Source organism: Puntigrus tetrazona, chromosome 9, assembly GCF_018831695.1.
Source record: "Puntigrus tetrazona isolate hp1 chromosome 9, ASM1883169v1, whole genome shotgun sequence".
NCBI classification, from domain to species: domain Eukaryota; kingdom Metazoa; phylum Chordata; class Actinopteri; order Cypriniformes; family Cyprinidae; genus Puntigrus; species Puntigrus tetrazona.
This window is the reverse complement of record NC_056707.1, coordinates 16,538,360-16,558,635: the sequence shown is the minus strand read 5'-3', so window position 1 is coordinate 16,558,635 and position 20,276 is coordinate 16,538,360. Positions and strand designations below refer to the sequence as shown.

General features: G+C 36.0%; 2 protein-coding genes across 8 annotated transcripts in view; one reads left to right on the top strand and one right to left on the bottom strand.

Moving 5' to 3' along the window:
• kdm6a (lysine (K)-specific demethylase 6A) overlaps nucleotides 1–17,404 on the bottom strand; it is a 39,082-nt gene extending 21,678 nt beyond the window's left edge. For 2 of the 7 annotated variants that reach the window (XM_043248773.1, XM_043248774.1), the window contains exons 1-7: nucleotides 16,712–17,402; nucleotides 16,511–16,574; nucleotides 11,236–11,344; nucleotides 11,099–11,148; nucleotides 8,153–8,211; nucleotides 6,636–6,680; nucleotides 1,009–1,129 (exon numbers count right to left, since the gene is read on the bottom strand). In XM_043248773.1, the coding sequence (XP_043104708.1) occupies nucleotides 1,009–1,129; nucleotides 6,636–6,680; nucleotides 8,153–8,211; nucleotides 11,099–11,148; nucleotides 11,236–11,344; nucleotides 16,511–16,574; nucleotides 16,712–16,881 (618 nt within the window). In that variant the 5' untranslated portion in view covers nucleotides 16,882–17,402. Of the gene's footprint in view, nucleotides 1–1,008; nucleotides 1,130–6,635; nucleotides 6,681–8,152; nucleotides 8,212–11,098; nucleotides 11,149–11,235; nucleotides 11,345–16,510; nucleotides 16,575–16,711 lie in introns of all 7 variants that reach the window. The other 5 variants (XM_043248770.1, XM_043248769.1, XM_043248772.1 and 2 more) reach the window with 5 other exon arrangements.
• Nucleotides 17,405–17,984: 580 nt separating this feature from the next.
• On the top strand, nucleotides 17,985–20,268 carry fundc1 (FUN14 domain containing 1). The gene is made up of 5 exons (XM_043248169.1): nucleotides 17,985–18,086; nucleotides 18,671–18,833; nucleotides 18,951–19,026; nucleotides 19,442–19,570; nucleotides 19,735–20,268. Exons 1-5 carry the CDS (start codon nucleotides 18,068–18,070, stop codon nucleotides 19,810–19,812), a joined length of 465 nt encoding a protein of 154 aa, XP_043104104.1. The 5' UTR covers nucleotides 17,985–18,067; the 3' UTR covers nucleotides 19,813–20,268.
• Nucleotides 20,269–20,276: the final 8 nt, after the last annotated feature.

The following is a 20,276-nucleotide window of genomic DNA, read 5'->3' as shown; positions in this document are numbered from 1 at the left end:
TGGAACAAGAAAAACAATCAATAAGTTTAAAAATCAAACCCTCTGTCTTTTCTTTAGTCCAGATGGCTTCTCAGCATGCACACACTCACATTAGAAGAGCAAGTAGAGATGCTAAAAAAAAAAAAAAAAAAAATCACACTCTCCCCTGCCCTCAATGGCCTCAACAATAAGAGGGAGATTCATAAAAGCACAGTAAAGCAATAGAACATAACGGAGTAAAAAGACTATACCAGGTTATTCTTCCGACAAGACTGCAAAGCTGAACAAAATACCTTGACGGAGGTCAAGAATTACTGGTGATTCATTGACCTACAAAACAGTTACAGCCTGCAGCATTGTAATCCCTGACCCGGGTAGATGCCAAGACACTGGATGAGCTAATTATAAGCCTGCTAAATTAACCTACTATAAACAAAAAAAACATTTCCAAAATATTTAAATGCACAATTAAATGTTAAGAATACACTATTATCAACAAGCTAAAATGAACATCATGGATCGTGGCATGTTAACAATTAGAAGAAAAATAGATCAATTTGTTTCGATTTCAATGCCCTTCAAAAGTTAAATTTAAACTTTCTTGAACATTAACATTACCAATCTTTGCATAACAGAATACACCCACAGAAATGGCATCTGTAATGTATTCAGTTAGTCTACAGTTACAATATCGCTAAATATTCAAACATGTGTTTCAAATAAGACATATAATGTGGTCTGCTGTTTCAAAGGAAAAACCTTTTTAATTCTATTCCTGACCAATGACCTGATGCCAACAGTTTGAACTAAACCATTGACACCAGCATCACGGTATTTAATAATAAAGCAATACATTTTAAAAGGGTTCTCGCACTTGGGCCCTCCAACAGCAGAGCATGGGACTAGCAATGGCAAGGTTTTTAGGTCAAGGGTTTGATTCACAAATTTAATTCTACTTAATTCTAGAATGCAATGCTAAAAGCATGTTTAATATAATAAAGTAGGAGGCTTAGCTGTTAAAAGACATACCTTGAGGCTGGACTCGTAGTCTGTGTTGACTTTAAACATCAAGCCGAGCCGCAGATGGATCTCCTTGGCTCTTGAGAAACTAGGGTCAATGTAAAGCACCTCCTGAAATGCTTTAATCGCCCTGTGGAAGAAAAAGAAACAACCAAAAAGCTTAAAGGACAAGATGAGACAATCACTTATTGATACAATGTGATTAATAATAATGCAATTAAATGATTAACTTATTAATAAAAAAATATATGGGAAATGAATGATTAGAAGCAACAAATAGTAAAATTGAATGTTTCAAAAGCAGAAGCACTGCTGCAACGCGAACACTAACTCAACTATTTAGATTACAAATATATGCATGACATTTGAATTTATGACAGTGCCCCCCCGCCACACACACAGTGGACTATTACACTTGATCACCACCTCTGACAGAGATTGCAACACGTGGTCGGCTCACAGCAGTGGGTTTTGCTTGCTTATACAATGTTCGTTCAGACAAACAGAGGGTGTTTTTGCTGAGCCACTGCCCACTGAACTCAATGGCCCCGATCCCCCTCCCCTTCCCTCTCCTCCAAAAAGTCTTTTCTGCACTCTCTGCAGAGCACTGCAGTGTGTGAGAGCTCTGCATGACAGAACCCAAAGCTTTATCACTATGTTTTTATTTCTTGTAAATCACATTACTCTCTCAAGAGCCAAAGCTATTTGACAACTAGGGTTGGGCTATATATCGCACAATATATTCATGTGCATCTTGTCAGTAAAGCCGTTTTTAGCGGTAAACCTCTATCATCCGTTTAGAGTATCGGGTTTCGTTTCACAAGTAATTCATTCGTAATACTGAACGCGATGTTGTGTAGCTTGTCAGTGATCCATTTAAAAACAGGTGATGAGATTTCACTACTAATAAAAGAACCGGCTTTACTGGCAAAATGTGCATGAATATATTGCCCAGCCCTATATTACACTATCGCTGCTGTCAGACAGAAACTGTAAATTGTGTTAATTTCATATTTCATTCACAAATTGATGTTATTGTTCAGTCCCCCATGTGTGTTTGTTATTTTTACAAATTATTAACCAATCTTAAGTGTTGTAAATAGCTTAAGAGCAAATCCATTAAACACTTCAATTGTCTGAGAAGTCTCATAACTCCACCTCTTTTTTACTCCACAGGGGCTTCAAGACAGAGTCGCAACGAATCCTTGTCGAGCAACACGTCCTCTAATAGAAGTTAAGTTTGCAAGCAGATTAAGCTGTCTAATAGGAGGAAATTAGCCTAATCAGCTCATTGTTTTCTGAAAAGCATCACTTATAGCTCTTAAAATAGAGTTAAGGAAGATGTAACCAAAGTTAATAGCTTTGGTTAACTATTGGCCTTTTCTCTGGTTTGCGTGCAGATTAATTTCTGCCTATTAGACAGCCTACTCAGTTTATTGTATTAATTTGGTAATTTGGTAAAGCCTTGTCTCTTGTCAAAAGGCTCAACACGAACGCAGATTCTGATGAACACTCCTGGTAGCAGCGCCATCTGTGTCCATACTATTCTCATCAAATGACAGCGTAATCTCGTATCTCCCTGCTCCCAAGTCATAAATCTTGTAACTCTGATAAATAATGATTTTGGGGAAACAAAACAAACAAAAAAAAAAGTATAATACTAACTTTTGATGCAATGTTTAATAACTCAAAATATGCAGGTTCCATTTCCTGAAAAATAATGGTTTTGGAGATTCCACCAGACAGCGATATAAAAATAAAACTGAAAACAACAATAAACACACAAATGTTCATTAGATCAATTAGCAAGGTGACTAGCATTATAATTTTTAAATGAATTCTGCCGGAAAACAGACATTCCGGTCAATAAATGAGTTTTTTTTCCTCATGACTTAATTTTTTCCCTCGTTTTAGTTATCATGGGTTAACCAGACAACATATTAGTGAAACATGAACAGTAGCCACAAATTATGGTCCCACTTTAAATAAGGTGGCCTTAACTATGTACTTACATTTAAATTAACCATTTGATATAATGCACGTGTGCACATTTTTTTTTTTTACGTTGTACTGATATGTTTAAAAATACCTATAAGTAATTAGATCTGTAATTAATTTCTGCAGTGACACTGTTGACCCATCCCTTACACCTTAACCCACCCTTAAACCTACCCATACCTCCAAACCTGTATAGCAGCAAAAGTGTTTTGAAATACAATATGATCACATTGTACTTATTTTTTGATGCAAGTACACACTAGTTAAAGCCACTTAATATAAAGTGTGACAAATTACTTGATGAATTAATTCGTTTCAATTATACATTTTTTTCAGCACTTCACATGCACCGGTATTCAGTTTCTCTTTCTCCATAGCTCAACATCCAATACAAATGCCTTACTCGTGTTAAAAATATTATTTGATTTTCTGTCCATTTATCAAATGGTCCCAGTGACAGACCCTCAACAGTCCTAAAAACTCACTCACTTCTTTTCGTCTGCACAAGTTTTGCACATAAGCCAAACGCACCCCTAAAACTTTGTTTAACAGAACATCCATTAGTTTTATCAATTGAATCACCAACAATGAATCTAATCTGTCGCCAATTCATTAGCATTCTTAAGGCATTTTTTTTTTCGCCCAGTCTGACAAATCTTTTCCAGTTTCACAAATCAATAACGTAACTGGAGCAACTGCTGTTCTCAAAAGGGTAAAGATGGTGACGCGGTTTCAAAAAACAGTGTAAACAAACCCAGAAGAAGAGTATCCCGGATATGAGACTGAATGCTAAGTTCTTGTTATGTTTGGTATTTGAGAGGAGACTTATTTTCACATGTTTTTTTTTTTTATACAGAATAAAATTTCTAATAATTCTCCACTGAATGACCTGTAGACCTCTGTGCATTTTCTTCTACATGCACAAGTGTTATGAGCACATTCACCCTCTAATCTACATTTTTCTACACAAAATATAAAAGCAAATAGACATGATTATGACAGTATATTTTCTATGCTGCTCGTGTTTATAGCAATAATGGATGTTGATATTAGCAGAGTTGCGTTATTATTTGCACTTATTTCGAAAACTGTTCATCCAATCGACTTCACGTGTGGCAGGTGTGTTGCTGTGGACCATTGACATTTTGGTGCAATATGGACATGCAATATTCTGAATTAATAAGCTTTTAATAAACTACAGAACAGAGCGAGCAGAAAGCAGCATGTGTCATGCAGGCAGGGCTTATATGCTCTAAGAACATACTGCACTATTGAAAAGACAAGTCTGTCGAGTGCATTATTTTTTTTTTTTTTAAATTAAGTCCCGATGCTGGTTAAATTTTACTTTCAATTGTAAATATTCATGATAGTGCATCAAAATTCCACACACAACGTAAACCAAAAATCTAGGCAAGCCAGGAAAACTGATTTGCTAAAAAGGACTGAAAGCCTGTAAACTAAATATAAAGTTATATGTAGTCCAAAACCCATGCCACAATCAACCCAGCGTGTAACCACATAGCTGATCAAGAAACAGCCGTTATCTCAATTTCAAGACACCACAAAAATTGAAAGGCAAATAAGATAACTACAAACTTTAACATTTCAAAACAAAAAAAAAAAAAAAAAAAAAACTGGCTAGATCATATTATTATAGTATGGAAAATTGTTCAATTGCTTTTTTGGTCGCATCTTCAAAACTAGCAAGAGATTTTTTTTTCTCTCAACCTTACAGAAACGAGCAATTGCTTAGTAAAAGAACAAGAGAAAGAAACGAGAGAAAGAAAATGGGAAGGAGGTCATCTCAGTTTCCTGCTCGGGAACTGAAAGGCATGGGAAGATTACCTCATCATTTACAAGAAAAATTTAGTTACTGGCAGGATTTCTTGACCTGCAGGACAAAAAAAAAAAAACCCTTGGAGAGGTTTAGACTGAGTAACTGAGTCAAGGACCTGAAAGCTACATGTGACCAAAAAAAGAGAACTGAACATAATGCTCCAGGTTCAACAATTGTGAAATAAATCTTTGCATTGCATTGTCACTCTAGATTATTCATAGAATGTTTTTTACGTGAATAAACATTACTTAATACTCTCGTCCATTTTCTGATATACTTAAACATGTCAAACCGGATATCAATAAGCTCTTTCCTAATTGGTTTACATGGCAACGTGTCACAAAATTATCCACTCAAGGTGAAATTGTATCATCTTACCGTCCATATTGCAAATACATGTGCCAATAAACCAGTGCAAATCAGTGAATCTTACCATCCCTAATGCAAAGACATGAGTTTGTTATATGTACAATGTACATTTGTGGACACTGTAATGCCCGCCGCAAACTCATATCTTTGCATTAGGAATGGTAAGACTCAATGATAAGATACACCGTTTTAAAAAAATCATGGGTAGCGCATGATCATCCCATCCAATATATCCAATATATGTTTCTCTGGACCCACTGCTATGCACATTTTGCACGTCTCCCTCAGGCTGGGTACACCACATAATAATCGGGCTGATTTTGAACTGATTTTTCCTCTTCTGACAACCCTAGGTAATGTCCCGATTATCTTGGTTGAGAGATTATCTTCGCAGATTTTCCTGTGGTATGATTTGTGTAAAGAGTGACTGAATCAGCTCGAAAGAACTTTGAAGGCACCCCGATAGTGAATGTTGAATATTTACGATCGGAAATCCTGATGTGCAGGGGGAGCCCGGGAAAAAAAAAATGTGCAGATGACCTGGAGATTATCACGTGAAACAAAACGATATCCAATCAGAAAGCAACGTGACCGAAGATCGAAGCATAATAACAAACGCAGTCATTCCGCAGCACAAAAGAATTTGGACAGCAGAGATTCAGGGACAGCTTGTGAATTTGTGGCAACAGACTGTTTATACAACGCGTCCTGTAAAACATTCATTCTCAAGTCTCAAGGGGTTTTGCGAAATTCTGCGTTAACAGAATCAGAGCTCTGGTTCAAATATCTGTAGGTTTGTGGCATGTTGTCTTCATCAAAATGCAGCACACACACACACACACACTATAGGAGCAAAACGGTGAAAGCTAGGATTGGTTTGTCCTCAAGTTTGTGATCTTTCATATTTTTAAAATCTTATAATACTAAAAAAAAATCTTTTAGTGTGTACCCAGCCTTATGTGACACTCATTGACTTCATATAGCTCTTTCCTAATGAGCCTATGATCCGAACAGGTGCGGAAATTAGACAGACATGCAAAACGGGCAGAAATGTGAAAACCACTGCATTAGAGGAATGATCATTTCATCCACCTAAACAAGTAAACTAATCAATAGGACGATTTACAAAGAACTTCTTTAAAATAAAATTAACTAACATTTCTCATAATAAATGTAAGAGCCTTAACAAATATGAACTTATTAGTGCTTTCAACCCCAGCCACTTAAAACTGCAGCATAAATTTCCATACCTACTGTTCAACGATGAAGATTAACAACTATCAATGTCATTCCTTTTTTTTAATCCATTATACACATCAATGTACTTTATGTGCCAAGTTAATGCAAATATTCTTGCTGCTTAAGGAAGCTGAACATATCTAACAGAGCATGTCTGAGGCATACCCTTACAAAACCAATATGGTATGCCTACCTTCTCTGTCCAGAATGGGCATCTGGGGGGGTGCGCTGCACTGCCCTAAGACAAGGAAAGAGGGGACCTCCAGTAGTAAATATCACAATTTGCCAAATCATTACCAATATCCTACAAAAATGTATATGCTATGCATTAATATATAAAATTGACCTTAAAACACTATTGGGGAGGAAAAAAAAAAAATGTTGACCGATTCATGAATGAGGGAATGTGATGCTTTTCCCATTATCCTTCAAGACCCGACCACCATTCTGTGACTGTACAAGATAACCAACTGAACACAATAATGGTCTTTGGGAGATTTAGATTGTTAAATGTAATCTAACTCAACCTGATTAGAAAGGGTATAATCCTATAAACTGAAGTGAACACTCATCAATACTGTTTTTAGGCCTTTAAAGTAGTCAGACAAAAACTTGTTCAATAAAAACTATAGCCTATATGTTGGTAGGATTTACAGCAACAAATTATCCCAAGCACTGTGTGAATGCTAAGAGAAGCAGATGTTGTACTGAATCCATGTGTAATAAATAGCCCTACTGCACATTTGAAACATATTTGACCGTGTTTTAATACTTGATTAAGACCAAACAACATCTTTTAAGTCAAAACTGAACTGTTAAATATAAATTAAATCAATGGCTTATTACATCTTGTAGTAATCACCTTCTGCCTGAGTGTTGTGCTTTCAAGAGTTTAAGTGAGGATAGAGGACCGTAAATTATTCAAGTGATCCAAAGACAAATGTATATAATACAAAAGATCAGAAACGCAAAAATTTATTTTACAATTTGTCAACATTGTTGACACTTCTCCAGTAATGTAGCCAGCACTGCCAACTATCCTTTTGGGTGTTTACTTGAAAAATATTGCAGACACACCAATACAAAACTAGGAAAACAAACAACCACACACTAGGTTAATTATAACTGGCCCTGTGAACCAAATTTATATCACCTTTCGGAGCGAAAGTTTGTGGATCATGTGCAAATTGGAAGACACTAACAACAGCCATACACCCCCCAACCCCACTCTACACACACACACACACACACACACACACACACACACACACTTTAGTAGACTACAAGCAAAAGAAAAATGAAGAGCCTCTTTACTCTTACCACACAGACCATACATTTAACATATTATTAACATATTATTTTGTGATTTAATGCCATCTCAAGAATGATTTTAGTCTAATTAGTTGCTTAGCCATATTTTAGACAAAGCCACCAAAAAAAATTGCCCAAAACAACACTTCAGTTATTCTCCAACAGAAAATGGAAAAAGGAAAATTATGCACATACTCTCTGCAGTTTTTAATAACAGCAACAACGACAACAAAGACTAAACTGTACGCTGAGAAAGCATCAACATCACACTTCAGGTCATGAAAAATGCTATTAGGGATGATATTTCAATAATGTTAAGTTACGGATGAAAAAAGAAAAGGAATCTAGATGGAACGAATGTGAAAAATGCATCACAGAACACAGTAATTGTGTACTTACCAGTGAAAAGCATTGTAATGGAAGTAAACCAAACCAAGGCCATATAAAAAGGCAGCATTCTGGAAAAAAAAAATAAAGCTGAGCGTTAGAAACATGTAAACAAATGAGAAGAAAATATTCATTAATTCATCATAGGTGAATTAATCAGCAGAATGGCTTTCTAATAAAGGATGGCACCGTAAGCATGAGTAAGGATGGTTTACCCTCACAGCGGGTCTGACACATCTGCACTCAGCAGGGGACAGAAACGTCTGCAGCTAATGAGCATGTGGTAAACTAAAAAGTTGGCGAAGTCTTCGTCTCCCGCAACCACAAAAGGTTATATTTACATAACGGAATGCGCAAGACAAAATGGATCAATGAAACATTATCGTGTCTGAACCTCTTATCGGTGTTCACAGAGGCAAAGCGTGACTCAAACTGAAAGCCACTGCGGTTTTTCTTCCCCACAAATGCACTTTCGTTAGATGATGAAACTAGATGGTAAGTTGATGAAGTGAATAATTGAAAAATTAAAATTAAGGCTATATGGTCAAACAAATACAAACCCCATTCAGCATTTTCTTATAGACAGGGTGAGTTTCATGACAGCCTGTATGTGTGGCGTAAACCACAAAACTTGTAACCAATTTCAATTTTTACTGAGTTTTCTACTTTAAAGCAGTGACAGAAAAGTCAAATAGCTTAAGCTAGACAGCCAAAATATTACTACACACTTAAAACGACCAAAAATGCTTTATCCAATATGCAATCTTAAAATGCAAGAACGCAGGATTATCAGTTAACAACAATGTATATTTCAGGCTGTTATATTTTAACCAGAATAAACAAATAGTATAAAAAAAATTTAAATAGAAAAAAATTTTGCTTTTGCATTTGTGAAACCGATATTGCAATCCAATGCACTCAAATGACAAGACTGTCTTAAAATTGAATGCGGCTCTGTTCAATGGCAATCAGGAAGTCAACAATTACATGGGTTTTTCAACGACAGTGCATTGTACTTCTAGAATCTAAAAAGGATGACTGTCTCACAAGGCCTTAGACAGCACTGTGAAGTCAGGACAGGTGCAGAATAAAACACGCCAGAGAAGCACCGACTGCAAAGTGCATGGTGCATCATTCTGACAGGCTGACGGTGATGCACACGGGCCGCTCATCACACCTGCACAAATCACACACAGCTGTCTGAGTGCTGAGACAGCACCCTTTAACTCCTTCAGCGCAGGCACAAATTTAGCACATGCCTTGACTCTGAGAGCAAAATATTAAGTCAGAGGAGAGAGGGAAGGCTAAGCTTTGGAGAAAGCATGAAATTTTCAACTTCCACAGCTGCGGTCTGCAATGTTTCCATTGGCAAATTTTCCATTCAGGTGTCCAAACTGCCAGTAACGCTGGGCAGTATGACCAAATTATATTACTTTTTTTTTTTTTAAATAATGCCTTTTTTTCATGCATGATCATGTGTTAACCACATTTTCTACTGACAGAGTGGAAATGCTGCAGTAGATAGGCTTAGAAGGACATATTTTACAGTCACAATGAGCTAATGTTGTGGAAAATTTTCCACACTAAATAGTGACTAAACACGACACATTAATACATGTTAACCAGGAGCAATTCTCATCTGATAAATTCAACGTGCATCTACACTGAAGATCGGCTATGTGGTGGTTTTGGCTATAACCATACTTCTCTAATGCTGTACCCTGTCTGCATCGACAAAAAAACAACAAACAAAAAAAAAAAATGAATAATATTAACAGACGAACTATGCTCATGTGTCCATAATTAAGTAAGGGACAGTTGCTTGGAAACGCTGTTTAGTTGTCATTTACTGACAAATCTGCAGCAGTACGGCTGCTTCTCTGGCACTCGCTGCACAGAGCAGATGCCAAGAGAGACGGGGAAAGTCAGAGCTCAGTACTGGAGACATCTTCCAACTGAACCATAGCTAAGGTTTAATCAAAAAAAAAAAAAAAAAAGCAGAAGGTGGTGGATATTTGTGGTACAGCTTCAGGTTTAGAACTTTGATGCTAAGTAACACATACAGCTGTTCCTAGACACACTGCAACAGAGACTCATTTTAAACTGATTTGCATTACACACGTTGTTTAAATGGGATACACAGGTATTGTGGTATTTGAAAAATTCCTATTAAAAAAAATAAACACTGGTATTCCATATTAACAAGTATACTGCCAAGCACTATGTGCCAATGCTAAAATTGTATTTATAGTATAAACGGTTAGAAACTACCTAATAACTCACATCAGTCTATCTGTGCTGGAAATCAGTTTCTATTAGCCGTATGCTGAGGCTTAGTGCCTGATATGTGAGAGATGACACTTCTACAGTTGACAGTCGTATCTGAAGTCAAATCGCATTGAAAGTTTACTCTGCCGTGGAAAATTCACAGCTAAAAGCGTCACTCGTTCAAGGAGAGAACCTAGAACTGTCAGAGGCTATTACTGACACTCCTACAGTATCTCATTTCACATTCACAAACTTTCTTACAGACCGCTGACACATCAAAATAAATCGTTTTCAATAATAATGTACACTATGCTACAGATAGTCCATTGAGTCTTGTGCATGTACATTTGTTTAGTTCTTACTGTATAATTATTGCTTAGCAGACTTGTGTTTCTATATCTTCTACGATGCATTAGAACAGTGGTGCCCAATCCTGTTCCTGGAAATCTTGGTTCCAAAGCTGCTTCAACACAACTGTTTGTAATTAAAGTGTTTCTGGAGGTCTTACTTGATGGTTCAATAGTGTTTGATCAGGGTGAAGCTGAACACAGCTGCTTTAGACAGATTCATCTACAACCAGCTCCGAAAGTGGGCATGATCTTATCACAATTAACTCACAATAAATTAAGATTTTACAACAAGTATAATCTGTGCAAGTGCACAAATCAACGAGAATCAAGCATCCCTTACCTTCCAGTAGTCTGACTGTAAACTGTAGTATCTCTGGTATGCAGATAATGCTGAGAAGAAAACAAGAGAAACGTATCGATACTGATTGTGATATTTTTTAAATGACAATAGAAGAAACATTGCGAGTTAGAACTCACCTTTAGGATAATCTTCCAGTAATAGGTTGAAGTGACCTAACTGGCAAAACACCTCTGGCTCCACTTTCCCTTCAGCTTTTAAGATGTAGACGTCATAGCAGCGAACAGCCTGAGAAGCAAAGAGCAAATGTGAACACAAGTCAGCAGGCCCACCTAGAGAATCTAACCAGTCTATCTTGAATTTTGGAAATCAATTTCCAGGACAAACCAATTGTGACTGTTACGTAATTTCAATCAACTATTACTCTATACAGTCAATTACTATTGTTATATTTACCATAATATACAAAGGTGAAGATATAAAACGCAAAGGATCTGTGTTTTATATTTCTAATGTATATACGTCATGTATATCCGCACACACCAAGCATTAAAATTCCTGAAAATGCTTGGGACTATGATATAGCAGCAAACTTCCTTGATTATTACACCGGAATGAGAGTATAGTTCCTAGCCATAACAGCTTAGAGAAAAATCACAACTTTTCATTTTCCATTGGTCTTAGTACACAATATAGAAGTGTTGAGTTTTAAATAGGAGAAATGTTGAAACTCTTTGGCCCTTTTTGAATGTGATGCTAACGGTCTAATCAGATTCAATGATCTATGTAAGCTGAAGCTAAAATTTGTACCGCCAAACCTAGAGTACGGTTGAATGGATTCTTAACTATTTAGCCTATTTTTAAAAAAAAATGTGGGATGCACCTTTAAATTGACCAAAAGTGACAGTAAGGTGATAGGATGTTTTAGAAAACAAATCACATTTACTCAAATACATCTTAACCTCAATTTAAGCACAGCAAATGATTTATTAAGGCATCATTAAAGATCTTTTAACTGCTTTGATAGAATTATGGAGACCAAACAACTCTGAACCATCTCTGTAAATATATCAATGCAGCACCCATTATCCAACCAGTCACATGTACGACCCTATTATTTCCACGATGCAGAAAATGCTTAAGGAATCTCCGAATTCAGTTTAAAAATGGCATATATTAACGTGCGTGTGACACTTGCCATGATTTCAGCATCTGCCATTCTCAGCGAGGACATGAATGCATAAACAACATCTCCACAACTGCTCTGAAAGCAATTTTACATGCATTTTACAGTTCCATTTGAGTAAAGGCTAGTGTTATATCCAGTGTTGGGGGTAACGCATTACAAGCAATGCAAGTTACGTAATATTACTAGTTACTTGAAAAAAGTAATGACTTTTTCAATTTACAAGAAAATACCAGTCATTTTTCCAAAAAAGTATTCAAATAGGTCTTAGTTTTAGACTAAATGTCAACATGCATTAATTCTTCTCACAAAAAAAAAATTGTATTCATCAAAATGAATTAAAACAGTTAAATGCAAACTGCAATTGCAAACAGTGATCATGACAAGAAATTAATATAATAAATACAATATTTTAAATAACATAAATGTACCGAAACCCATTTTATTAATCAATGTCTTTGCTGCTGACCTATGATGATCCAGTTCAACCATACTAATAAGCAAAAATTACTCTAGATAAGCTAACAATTGTGCTTCAGTTTTTTCTATTTCTATTTTTCTAAGAGTGTTGAAATTTCTTCTCCTGCATTCTTCTGTACAGACGTGATTTTACTCTAAGTTTATTCATTACACATTTTGGTACAAAAGGGATTTTCATTGGATTTAAAAATAACATTAAAAACAAGCTATGAAGCCTTGCTCATATTTAAAAAGTAATGCAATGCATTACTTTCCATAAAAGTAACAATTACTTTTTTAAGGAGTAAAATTACTTTTAGGGAGTAGTATTACTTTTTTAAAAGTAACTTTTCCCAACACTGGTTATATCATATACGCACAAAAATAAGGTATTCACGGCAACCTGTCAAAATAAAATTTTGGATATTGTGCCAGAAATATATTACTCTTATTTAGAATAATGTATGCGATAGGCTACAACTACCACTACAGATTAAAAATAATAATAATAATAATAATAATAATAAATGTTATTTTTTAAGACATAATCATACAATATTTGGTTTAAATTTTAATAGTAAATTTACCATTATTTACCAAAAAAAATTTAATGTGTAAAAAGTCATTAATTAAATGGCAAATTAAATTTGTGTGAAGTTTCCATACTTTTATTAGACAATTTTAAATAAGTTAAGAATGCCATTGATTTCTGTACCTTTTAATTTTGCTTGGCTTTATTAATAAAAATGTTTTCTAATTAGGATGTATTTGTGTTTGCTTGGTACCAAAATTGGTACAGAGAACCGTGGATTTTCACTGGTATCAGTACTAATACAGAAACGTTAATACCATGACAACACCACCTACGAGGTCACCCGAGTTGAACAGAGCTGAAGGTCACAGAAAAGGTTGTTTTCTTTGACAGAAGAAGTTTAGAATAGTTTTCACTCTGTTTTATTGTCTATTTGTAGTAGAATATTTTACTTGCCATTTTAAATTGCTAAAATAAGGATTGGGTGGCACAATATGAAATTTCAACACATACAAGCTAAATATTCAGACTGACCAATGCAGAACTGTTCATTTAAATAATAAATACATAGTGTAAAATCTCTCTACAAACAATCTCTAGAAACCAAAATAAATATCGGTGCTAAACAGGTTAATACATGATCTAGTTAAACTAAAACTAAATGCTCATTTAACCTCTGTGTTCACAAGGTGTTTTAAAAGGTGCTTGCTGTATCTGGGACAATGACCGTTTTGAAAGACATAGCTAGTTTGTGGGAAGAGTTGCACAGCGGCAGACAGACAGCAAGCAGCCTTCACCAACAGCACAACAGCACTGAGCGGAGCGATTGAGGGATGCGCACGTCTATTTCCAAATGAATCATCCCATTCTTGGCAGAGCCACCACAACCTCAAAATGTCTGGCCCATAACAGAGATGGTAATTAAACATTACACCTGTCTATCTCCACTGTCAATCTACCAACGTTAAGGCCCATTCAAACAAACAAAAATTTTAATTAACGGAAACTACAACTATAGCATCCACACCGGAGCACAAAAGTTCGATTCATTAGAACCCAGAAAAAAAATGATGTTTAAACATTTTAGCTCCTTAAAGTGTTAAGATTCTGTCAATGATTTTACCATTCATCCAATGGAATAATAAATCTGAAAGATATTGCAATCATATTGTCCCTGTGCCATCGTTATAGCTGTATTGTGGACTTCCCTATTCTCATAGTAGTAATATTTGCTCACAGAAAGATGACCAAGTTACTACGTTATAACAAGAGCCATGATTACAGAAAAAAGCGAACCAATAAGGACACAGAGGAATGATATTGTTGGAATCAAGCAAGATCTTTTTTTCCAGCTAATGATAGAAAAAAAAACACTAACAACCAATCAGAATCACAATCCTCACAACCTTTAAAGAGCCTAATCTAACAAAATTACAGCTAGAGCTTATAATAACCAAAATACTGTTTTATGTTGGTGTGGATGCAACTATACCGGTACTTATCTTTCTTGATGTGAACAGGCCTTTGGAACTATTATTAAACCTTCATAGTTACTATTAAAATGATTACTGGAAATGGTATTAACCGTCAATTCTTTAAAAAGCATTAATTATTTTTGTGGCAAACTGAAGTCTATAAACAATCATTTCAAGCTATTAATTCATAATTAATTCAACTACTTTTATAGTTTGGACTACAAGATAAGATTTATACTTTAGGATTTCTAAACTTAATATTCTAACCCTTTTAAAAAGGTACATAGACTTTTAATCTTTTTTTTTTTTTTTTTTTTTTAAATCACTTTACTTCAAGGATCATACAATAAACACAAATATATGATGTCCTTATGTTATAAACAACAGGTATGTATGAATAAAAACAATCAAGTTACACAAAATATCCTTAACTGACATGATGCAACAAATGCTGCTTACAAAGGCAACCTGGCAAAGTTAACTTGCTTGACCATAAGGACAAACCCCTTCAGAATTAAGGTTTAACAACGTTAAATCTCACACAAGTTCTCACAAGCAACTTAATTGTGGATTTACTGAACGCCTGGATGTTGAGATTGAACTGAAAAGAGCCCAGTAGCGTTCAAATGACTCTCCTCACATGCAGTTACAGTTGGTTAGCATCATGCTAATCAGCTAACATGTAGCCACTGCCTTGTAAACCACTGAGATCAGAGCTTTAACCTTCCAAGTGCATCTTGAAACGTTAAAAAATACAGCCTGGTCTAAAACCGTCAAAATAAGCTAATATTTCACAACTTTGGCCTGAGTATAAACAGCCCGGCTAGCTAACTTACACACCAAGAGGGTTTATCATCATACGACAGATGTACCTTTTGCCTCAAAAATAATATATTAAGGCGCGTTTCTCTACAATCAAGATAATTCATTCAACCAAACAGCCGTCGATTGCTTAACTGATATTCAAATGATCGCAAACGAATAAAAACAACACCCTCGTTACCCTCAACTCTTCATTAGAGTCGCACTGACAATGGGTGAACGAGGTCATAACAGGCGAAAATGGCTTTATAAATACAAAATTGCCGTTCACTTGCGCAAAAGCTCAACAAAGCCAGCACCCAAACTAATGCAACCCTCAGTTTGAAAACTTTCAAAGCTGAAAAATAATCACCGCAATGAGCAACTACAGTTCCTCATCACTGACATGCATTGTGCAGCCCAAACCAAGTCCTTTTTCTGGTATAGCACTTTCACGATACCCAAATCAGTTCAACGAAGAGTTAATGCTTACAATATCGTAATATATCCATGCAATCGCATTTAGCAGTTTTAAGCTGGTCGATCATCTTAAATTCGCGACAATAAACAATCACGCAGATGTGCTATTTATTGCTTTACCCGAGTATTTCTACGCGGATGAAGTTAAAATGTACTACATCCAACTTTTAATATATTGTTTTCAGTATAACGTTACTATACAGTACAATATGAATTTAATACCGCGCGTCTTTGGCATTTTATAGAATCTATTCACACCTTTATAAAAGTCTCACACATACTGCATTATTTTGTACAATGCAATGAATCTCTATGTGCATTATTCTGACTTTATATTGCTGCTGATTAATTAAATATATACGTGTCTGTACAAACTCCCGAGTGTCATTGCGTAGTGTATCGTATTAATATTATGCATTTTTTTCCTGTGCATTAGAAATATATTCGCAGAGTGTTATTACATGATTTGCAGAGTTATGGCTATCTGTCTCCAGACCTCCATCAGTGTCATATACTCATACCTTTAACAGCAAGGCCTTCGTTCTGGCGCCATCTTCATGAAGCCTCTGAAATCCAAACAGTGTGCTGCAAATAGAGGACAACACAGGCGGTTCCGTGTTACTTTACCTGCACCGCATTCATTTGCGCCGCTTTAACATGCAGCGAAGGCTCGTAAAAATGCAAGGAGGGTCATCGGTGCAAGTAAAGGGGCTTTAACTGACCTGTCTATGCTGGCTAAGCGCTCCCTTTCTTGCGGCGTAAGCTTCGGAAAGTCCTCCTCGGTTTCACTCGCTTTTCCCGCCGCCATTTTCTTTTCCTCATCACCATCACCAGCAGCAGCAGCAGCAGCAGCGCGAGCTACAGCGGCCACTGACACTCCGCACGATTTCATAGACAAAAAACTCCAGCGAAAATATTTACGCACCGCAAGCCGAGCACCTTTTTTGCGTGGATCTAAACGCAAAAGAAAGAACAGACGGAAAATAATTTCCTCCGAACAGCCCCTTTTTCACATTGTCCTCGACATAAATGAGTCGCGGGTAGCAGGTACACCAAAATGCATGCAGAACGAGCAATGCAGGATTTAACGGCAAATTGTTATTTAGTAATATCTCAAACTTCCCCCTAGTCGCCAGCTCAAACTTGTTATAATTGTGTCACTCAAGCTAACCCACGCCGCCGCCGTCGGAACGCCTCCTCTGCTGTTTTGGCCAATGGCTGAGTTCGGTGGGGACCACGTGACGCGCCTTGTCTTGGGATCCTTTTTTTCATATAAACTTTCAAGGGGAGGGTAAATAACAAACCCCTCAACTTTACGCCGCATCTTCGCCTGCCGCGATTGGCTCACCTGGATTTATTATGATTACGTAACACCAGCATAAAACGCGTTATTGGCTCAAGCATCTGTCTGTTCGAAAAAAATGTTTTGTGGATGTAATAAAAATGTTGCCTTATTTCTACAGTTATTAGGCGGTTTGATATGATTTTCATTCCTCCTGAGAATGTGGTAAATGTGGAATATCTGGTTGCATGTACGCTAATACAAGGATTTCATTCAATGTCAAGTATTCAAGTATTGTTTGTCCATTGATGTAATGCCTAACTTTCAGATAATGAATACCATTATATTCAATACCCATAAAATATTATATCCCATTATCTCATCATGTTCGAGTTTTTCTTATCCTGTCATGTGCCTTTAATTTTCTTTCATTCTTTCTTTCTTTTTTCTTCCACTATTCTATGTTATTATCTCTACTTTCTTCAAAATACTAAGCAAGAAAAAAAATACTTTCTTTTCTTTTTACTCCCTTGGTTACTATATTGTTATATTACATTAATTTATTATTAAGTCAGCTTCGGGCTCTATGTTTAAAAGACCTCTGATATTGTACATATCATTATTTTAAAATGTAAAATTAAAACACACATACACACTTGAAATAATTCGTAGAGTTTTTTGTGAATAACGCATGCGCGCGTTCGTAGGAGTCTGTGGACGGCGATCGCACGTAAATTGCGTAGGTTTGTGCGTAGAGCTGCAGAGGTTTCTGGTACTGTGAACGGAGCCTCATAAAATGGCGGATCGCGGTGAAGGTAAATAAATTGGCCAACCAAACATTTACATAAATAGTCCTGATTGAGAACGTGTTTATTTAACCATATGTGTTAAATGCAACGAGATTCCAAGAGTTTTCAGCGTAGTAGAACGATTATTATGTCGACAGACTATACAGATATAATGTGGCTAAATCTCTGAAAATATTGTACATACCGTTTTAATGTTTCATGTCTTTGTAACTGCATGTCGCTGAATACATTCAAAATATCCTTTGTAGTGCCATCAGGTTTGATATTTTATTGTAGAGCGCGATGGTGAGGTTTGATGGGCTTATTATCATACCTAATGAAATGTTCGTTGTTTCTTAACTTTCTTTGTTTTTAAATCAGATCATAAAGGGGTTCGTTTAAAATATGAAACGGTTTTAAACATTAATGTAAAACAGATTGTGGTCCTAGAGTTGGTTTTTGGGTGTAAATACACAAATGATATGTGTACGATTTGTTTTATCAATGCAAAACATCCAATTTAATTATATAATGGCGTATTTTCACTTGCATCCATACTTTGGACGAGATAATGTGGTTACCTAATGTATAACAATTGCTTTTGTTTTCAGATGTAGATGCAGAGAGTGAAGATGAATTATATGAGGTGGTTAACATCACAGATTACGCCAGGAGGCATCAATGGTGGAGTCGTGTTTTTGGGAACAGCACAGGACCCATTGCAGAAAAGTACTCCGTGGCTTCACAGATCATGATGGGTGGAGTGTCGGGATGGTTGGTGTTAATATATATTAAGAAACCTGTGCTGTTTCATATGTCCTGTAATATTTCTACATGTATGAAATAATGCACACTAACAAATGCATTAATTACTTGTCCTTTGTCCTCCAGGTGTGCTGGTTATCTTTTTCAGAGAGTTGGAAAAATTGTGGCAACTGCTGTTGGAGGGGGATTTCTTTTGCTACAAGTATGGGATATAAAATGCTCGCATCATATGTCGTAGCCAATACTCAAAAATGAAAATTTGCTAAATGTTTAATCGCTCTCAGGCCGTTCATGTATATGTCAAACCTAGCATTGCATCACTTGTTCACCAGTGGATCTTCTGCTGTTGGGTGCCGAAAGAGAGTTCAATAGCTGACAAAACTTCTCAATAATAACAATAAAGTTGCTTTTTCATTCCTACGGCACCCATTCCACCAGTAAGCAAGTGATGTTAATTTCTCCAAGTCTGTTCCAGTGATTGTTTGTCAAACTCATTGGATTGCCTGAGGGTAAGTAAATGTTTAGCAAATGCACATTTTTGAGTGAACTATTGTTTTTAAGGGTTTATTATGCTTCTATGTCATCTTAACTGGGAAAAACATCTTTTTTCATTTCAGATTGCAAACCACAGTGGCTATGTTCAGGTAGACTGGAGGAAAGTGGAAAAGGATGTGAATAAAGCAAAAAAGCATTTGAAGAAAAAAGCAAACAAAGCAGCCCCTGAGCTCAATTCTTTTATAGAAGAAGTAGGTATTTTTTGATACATTCGTCATAACTTTACAGTCTGCTAGCTATTTTGAGCTCCTACAGCTCTATAAAGCATTTTGTAATGTTATTTAGTGTGTGCACATTACACTTTAGAGAGTTGTTACTTATCCTACTTTCTGTAAACTGTGTATTTTTCTTACAGTCGACAGAATTTGTGAAGAGGAATATTGTTATCTCGGGTGGATTTGTTGGAGGATTTCTGCTGGGACTGGCATCCTAGTTTGCACATTAATATTTTCGTTTATGTCAGTATCACAGCGATACAAAACTGAAACTTGATGTATTGTCTGAAGCAGTGAGTGCAATGGACATTTGCTGAATCGTTGTTCCAAATATATACCTCTTCAATGCTGTTCTTAACTGTACATAGCTTAGTCATCCTGATGAAGAGAGAGATATTGTGCCAATAACTTTATAGAACATTGCTGGTGTGGTTTTATGATTTTTGTTTTGCCTACTTTTAATCAGTAAGACACAAACGTGAGGTCTGTTACATAAACTTATTGTATTTTGACAATACATTGTCTGAGTTAGTTTTATAATTTCCTGAATGTTTACTTGCATGTATTGTTTTTTTGTTCTGAGTGTTTTACTTTTTGTGACAGATTTTTAAAATATACAGAATAACCCACCAATAACATGTTTGTGGAAATAATAAAAAATGTCTTTCTGGTTATTTATGGT

Excerpts from the sequence above, each read along its gene's own strand:
- fundc1 (XM_043248169.1), top strand. Across the intron at positions 18,834-18,950 it reads ATGGGTGGAGTGTCGGGATG|GTGTGCTGGTTATCTTTTTC; the intron begins GTTGGTGTTAAT and ends TTTGTCCTCCAG. Across the intron at positions 19,027-19,441 it reads GGGGATTTCTTTTGCTACAA|ATTGCAAACCACAGTGGCTA; the intron begins GTATGGGATATA and ends TTTTCATTTCAG.